At 41.0% G+C, this 6206-nt stretch overlaps 2 protein-coding genes across 2 annotated transcripts; both read right to left on the bottom strand.

Annotated features, from left to right (window-relative positions):
• Positions 1 to 608: 608 nt before the first annotated feature.
• Positions 609 to 1728, bottom strand: MELLADRAFT_65676 (uncharacterized protein; the record flags this gene model as incomplete). The annotated part of the gene is made up of 4 exons (XM_007413328.1): positions 609 to 847; positions 945 to 1028; positions 1104 to 1557; positions 1642 to 1728. The coding sequence occupies 4 exons, from the start codon at positions 1726 to 1728 to the stop codon at positions 609 to 611; spliced, it is 864 nt and encodes a 287-aa protein (XP_007413390.1).
• Positions 1729 to 4622: 2894 nt separating this feature from the next.
• On the bottom strand, positions 4623 to 5011 carry MELLADRAFT_90264 (uncharacterized protein; the record flags this gene model as incomplete). The annotated part of the gene is made up of 2 exons (XM_007413327.1): positions 4623 to 4814; positions 4916 to 5011. The coding sequence occupies 2 exons, from the start codon at positions 5009 to 5011 to the stop codon at positions 4623 to 4625; spliced, it is 288 nt and encodes a 95-aa protein (XP_007413389.1).
• Positions 5012 to 6206: the final 1195 nt, after the last annotated feature.

Genomic DNA, 6206 nt, shown 5'->3' with positions numbered 1-6206 from the left:
CAAAGATAGAGAAAGAGTTGTTCTATTTATACCAATACTACACTTAGATGAGGTCACAGCACAACATAGTACTCACAGCCAATGACATCATTGCTCTTATACACAATTACTAATATTGATGTAAGAGTGGAAATAAGAAGAGAAATGATCATGATCATAAGAAGATCATAAGAATAAATCAAAGATAAGATAACCCAAACATAGATCTGTAAATCTTACTTCAATTCAATAATGGTACATTCAGAGGCCATCAGGATATAATTTGTTAAGAGTTCATCAATATATAAGTTGTTGAGAGGTTATCAAGATATATGTTGTTGAGAGGTCATCAATACCTAAGTTGTTGAGACGTCATCAAGACGTAAGTTGTTGAGAGGTTATCAATATATAAGTTGTTGAGAGGTTATCAGTATATAAGTTGTTGAGAGGTTATCAATATATAAGTTGTTGAGAGGTTATCAATATATAAGTTGTTGAGAAGTTATCAAGATGTAAGTTGTTAAGAGGTCATCAAGATATAAGTTGTTGAGAAGTAATCAAGATACAAGTTGAAGTAACAGTCAAGGATGGGAAGGAGGATACAGCTTCAATGAAACTGGGTATGAAGATCAACCAGAGGATTGACTATAGGCAGAACCACCAGAGGATTGACTATAGACAGGAGCATCAGAGTCGTGAGATTGTCGACTAGGTGTAGCATAGGCATCTTCTGAGTTAGTAGCAGGATTGAGTTCAAGTCCAAAGTGTTCCTTCAATGCGCCTTGAATGGCTTCAGCATCTAAGCATCTTCCCTGTCGCTTGATTGTACGTTCGGGGTTTGAATTTGAAAGTTCTTGATCGACAGAGCCTGCGACAGAGAGAATAGAACGTCAATTTTCTGGATACTTTATTGAAGCAGTAGATCTATGGAGAATTTTGAATAAAAAAGTGTACAAATTACTGACTTTGAGCTCGCGATCGCATCTTTCCTTTTGTTTTTTCAAGGGCTGTCTTGAGCTTCTCAGAGATCGAGTTGAGTGAGTGAGAACCTATAGACGGATCAGAGTATGATGTGTCAGTACTATTTAGATTTGTAAGGAGTTGGAATTCAGGATGGTACATACGTAGAACTTTCACAATGGAGTCTAATTTGGCCTCGATCAAGGTTTCAGATGGGGATGAGGGTCCAGCTACTGGTAAAGGTTCATCTGATCCACATTTGATGACCAAGAGCTCTTTGCGACTGGATTGGGGTTGAGAAGCCTCTTGGGCCGCTCGGATCGCTTGTCGACGTTTGCCCGATTCGTAATCCTTCAAAGTCATGGAGAATGAATATACCGACCGGACGCGAGTAAAGGATTGTAAGATCAAGATGACAAAGATAAAGAGACATACCAATCCATCCTTGTTGTAATCATCTGGACACATTCTTCTGATGTTGGTTCGACAGCGGACAGTAGGCTCGGGAGGAGGTGCAGAGAGGGTGTCGTCTAGGTGAATGACCAACGGCCTTTGACAGACAGAGTCCGCGCTTTCATCGGGCTCCATGGCACGGCGCTCAAGGCCTGAAGCATAGCTCTAAGAAAAGAAAAGATCGACAAGGAAAGGTGATGAGGACAAACGAGAGTAGAAAAGAGAACAAAACAGGATATGATCACTCACCACGTAGTCATCTTTAAAATCGCCAGTGAAAACTTCTCTTTCGTTTCCCTGGAATTTATGTAAGGTATATCTAGGTCCGTAGGTCATTTTGATGAAGTTGATAGAACTCAGTTGACCAGGGTGATGTGATCAAAACGAGGAGAAATTCTAGTTCGCGAGATTTGGAAAGTGATCAGGTGACAGGTAGAGAGAAAGGAACTGTATAAGCTTAGCATGGTGTACGCGTACTCCTTAGATGATGAGGACCCCGCGTCAAAAATCCGGGATCCTAGGCATGGATATGCATAATCATCAGCGACGAAGTCGTGATTTGCATATTATGGTTGACCTAATCTATTCGGCATACTTTGTACGCTTTTTCCTTTCAATACGCGGTTTTGGTCGCGTCAGAATCCAGCGTACCTTCAAAACAAGTAACATCTGAGTTGCCACAGAATTTACTTTGCACAGGTTGTTCAAGCAACAAATAAAACAACATGATATATCATCTTGTGAAGCTTTGGTGATCTCATCATCAGATTTAGGTGATCGATTAATGTGTCTATTCATGCACCAATCGCGTTGCATTCACATTGAGAAATGAACTTCATATCTTGAGACTGTCTCAAATCACCTCACATATGATCACTTTAAAGTGGAAACTGTCTTCCCATCTCTTAGTGAAGGTCTCAGATGTTAGCGGCTCCGCCCGGAATCTTTGGTGCTGTTATACGTGTGCACATCTGTACAAGTCGCTGTACGCTCTTTGCTTGCTCGCTCAATCATGAACCGGTGTCTTTGGATAATATGTCGGTAAACTTTAGTGCTGTTATACGTGTGCACATTTTCACAAGTCTATATACGGTCTTTGCTTGCTCGGACAATGGACCGGTGTCTCTAGACAATAAGTCGGTCTGTCTTCAAGACCCAGGAAGCAAGCTGTTCAGATACACGATTTGAAAACGTTTGTGTTGCTTGATCGTACATCTTCAAGGAGAGATCCGGTTTCTACTTCCAAAGCTGGTGAAATTTGGCGTAAATACATCGCTTAACATCGTATTGTCATACTAGATTCATACCTTTGGCTGCCTGACCGGTTGGGATTGATCTTACTATCACGACTCAAATCATGAGTTTGAACACAAGACTACTAATGAGTCAAGTTGAAAACAAACGAGGAACATGTGATCCATAATAGTTTGCCAGACATTGATCAACTTTGTTCAAATTAAGGATCTATGGTGCGATGACTCTTCCAAAGCTCAACTTAATTGATCATCATCATAAGAATGGAAATCCAAGTCGATAATCTACTATCTCATCAAATGGAATGATGCTTGAGACTGGGGATATCTCTGATGATGTGAATTTCGCTGCTGCTAAATGTTGTGCAAGCACAAGTAAAAATCGACATTCTGGTAAGTTTCTTTTTCCTCATGGACAAGTTCCGGATTATCTGAATGACAGTGAATATGATTACAGCCTCGAGTAGACTATTTTCTGGCGCATGAGAAGAAACACGTAATGGTTTCACTCAATCATCAGTAGATCCACTTCAAGCTTAACGAGATATCCCAAGATCTCAACATAATTCCTGGAACTCCAAAAGACTCACTCTCTCTAGTTTGTGTCATCAAAATAATAGTACAGATTTGTTGGACCACGATTCAATTTCCATCTCAGCACCACACTTTCCCACTTCTAGTGGATCACCATCTCCACGAGACCCGCCAACTGGTCAATTTTGTGTTAGAGTTAGATTTGTAGAGTGAAGACGGTCATTCTTTGAGGCGGACATCGCAACCAGTTTTATCAGCTGCACCACCTGGTTCAAGGATTGATATGCGTATTGGATTATCACATGAGCGACATACTATGTCGCAAAACAAATTAGGATCACCTCAATTATTTCCTAATCATCAATATACACCACCGCCATCCGCACCTCCTAGACAAAAACGCAGATTGAGAAAGCATTGCATTCAATTCTGATGAACTTCGGATCAAGAAATATGAATTGATAGATGGTGTTAGAGTGAATATTCACAATCATTGCATAATAATCTTGAAATTGATAATGAACCATTGGCACTACTGTCACTTGAATTTTAGCAAGAGAGCAACAATAATCACATTGTGGAAATCCCTCTTGTTTATCCTTCCCGAGTCAAATAGGATCAAACAATTCAAAGCGACTTATTTAACCTATTCTACAAATTGGTGTATCTAGTTAACCAAATAATAATTCACATGTTCAACAATTCTATATAATGATGGATCAATTCAAGGACCAATTATTCCGCAAACACAATTGCTGAACATAAGAGATTCAGAAGAAAACCATCATGAAAGTTTTGTTAGAATTACTTCAACTAGATTACCATTTGAAATTGTTTCTAGATCACAGAACACAAAGAATCAAAAGATATTCCAGAATTGACGGAATTGAAGAATGCGAGATCTAAACATCATACATAGTTTGCAAAAACTTGTGTCTAAATCTAAGCCTATGCTTCCATTGTCTCATCATCGATATCAATCTGTTTTTTCTGTTCAGCATGAATCCACTGGTGTGAGTAAAGCTCGTATATCTACTGGCTGAGAGGCATGTCGATTGTGCAGGAATAACCGGACGTTGCGTGTATGACCCCACTTTTTGCGTGTCCAATGTCAATGAGCGTAGCCTCGGTTTGTGTTCATCAAGACGTACTTGATGGTTTAATTCAATCGAGACCATTACAGAAGTTGATGAGAGTTGTTAAGCAGGCATGGTCTGGATTGTGTCTCATCAAATCCGATTCATTAATTGACTCGGGCGAGCGGCCTCCGCGCTGTGTCATCAAAATTGTCTTTGGATTTCTGGTTTGAGACCTAGGAATTCTGACGATGTTTCAATTACAAGTCGATAGCTCAGTCAATCCGTGTTGCGGAGCACAAGCAGTCGGCTTATCGCATGGTGCACAGCTCATCGGCCACAGTCATCTTTTCAACACGAGACTTGACTATCGTTTGACCAGATTATCAAAACAACACGTTCTTGAATCATGCACCGTGAATACAGTATCATTGTAGAGACTGAGTGAAGCAAATTTGGACACGCATGCCCTTCGTTGATCGCGAGTTCGATCGAGTTTCTCCCGCCACAATTGGTCAGAGTGTTCGATATCGATGGCCTGTCCGTCCGCTTGGCAACACTGGCTTTACCAGTTGCGCGGAAAAGAATGATAACCTTTAGTCACATGAGTTTGGTTCCCCGAGCTGAACAGACCTCGATAAAGTCAAATCGATGACTTACGAGATGACGGAAAACCAAGAAATAGGCGACAATCGGGTGGTCACCAGCTCGTTCAGGTTCTACAAGTCTTTGACTCCCCAGGGGTGTCCCTGTCATTCTTGAGCCCTGGATGAATGGCTTAACAATACAACTGCTAATATTTCAGCATATTGTCTGGCTGAGCATGAAACCCTAGGACGACTCACAACTCGAAGCGTGGGATATACCTTCCGAAAGTGGTAAAAGGCCAGCAACTCACTTGATCAACCTCTGATGTCAAACATGGTCAATGCGTTTCAATGCTGGAGGCTTGATTGTAATCCTCATCCAAGAGATTTCAGCTTTTCTTTTGAGACATTTTTTATGATGACCAGACTATAGTATTGTGAGCTACACATATGGGAATGGATGACATTTACTCGATTCAACACATGGATTCATTTGAGAAGCTCACGCCAGACAACAAGATCTCAAGATCAATTGTAAGCGCTGAGCAGAGAGGTAGTGACAGTCACAGTCTGATAGGAAGGCCACTACTAGAAGCTCACAGAGCAAAAAAATGTAAGAGGTTTACAAGCTACTAAAGAAATGTAGCTTCTAGAAAGAGGATATATCAGAGCTTCACACATGAATTTACAAGACCTTTCAGACATGTATAATATTGCCTGGAAATGAAGTAGGACCACAATGGGGCAGTGAGGTGGGTTGTGATTCTGTTTCTTTATTTGAATAGCTTCAATGAGACTGATTATCTTTTAGGATCATGAACTATTCCTCTTTCAGAGTACACAGATACTTATGAGCTTGTCATATCTTGATATATCTTATCTCTGTAACTTGCTTAGGCTTAAGCTTTTTCTTAATGAGTGTGTCTTGTCTTTTTTTTCCAATCTTCAATACTACATATCAGATCTTACCAAAGACTAAGATTTACAGCTGTTCACAATATTCGTGTCTGGTCGAAAAATCCCATGTGTTTTTTTGGAAACGCCACGGCCAAATACAGGCCATACAGGGCTGTCTATAAGCATACTATATGCTTATCCGCAGCCCAGGGTTAGTCAACCGTCTGTTTGGCCGCGCCGTTGGATCATTGTGCAGAACAATACACCTTCTGGCTAACTTCCCCCAATTTTTCACCAATCACCTCACCCCGACCGGCGTTTGGCCAACCTTGTTTGGTTGGCCATTCAATCATCGACCTCATCCATCCAGCTGTGTCTGTTTGAGCTCCACAACCACAGGTTGAGGATCCGAGCATCCTGCAAACAACCCAACTAGGTCTTCAAGTTTGACAACCACAGCTTCAACC

Source organism: Melampsora larici-populina, assembly GCF_000204055.1.
Source record: "Melampsora larici-populina 98AG31 unplaced genomic scaffold MELLAscaffold_36, whole genome shotgun sequence".
NCBI lineage: Eukaryota > Fungi > Basidiomycota > Pucciniomycetes > Pucciniales > Melampsoraceae > Melampsora > Melampsora laricis-populina.
This window is presented reverse-complemented; position numbering and strand designations above follow the sequence as displayed.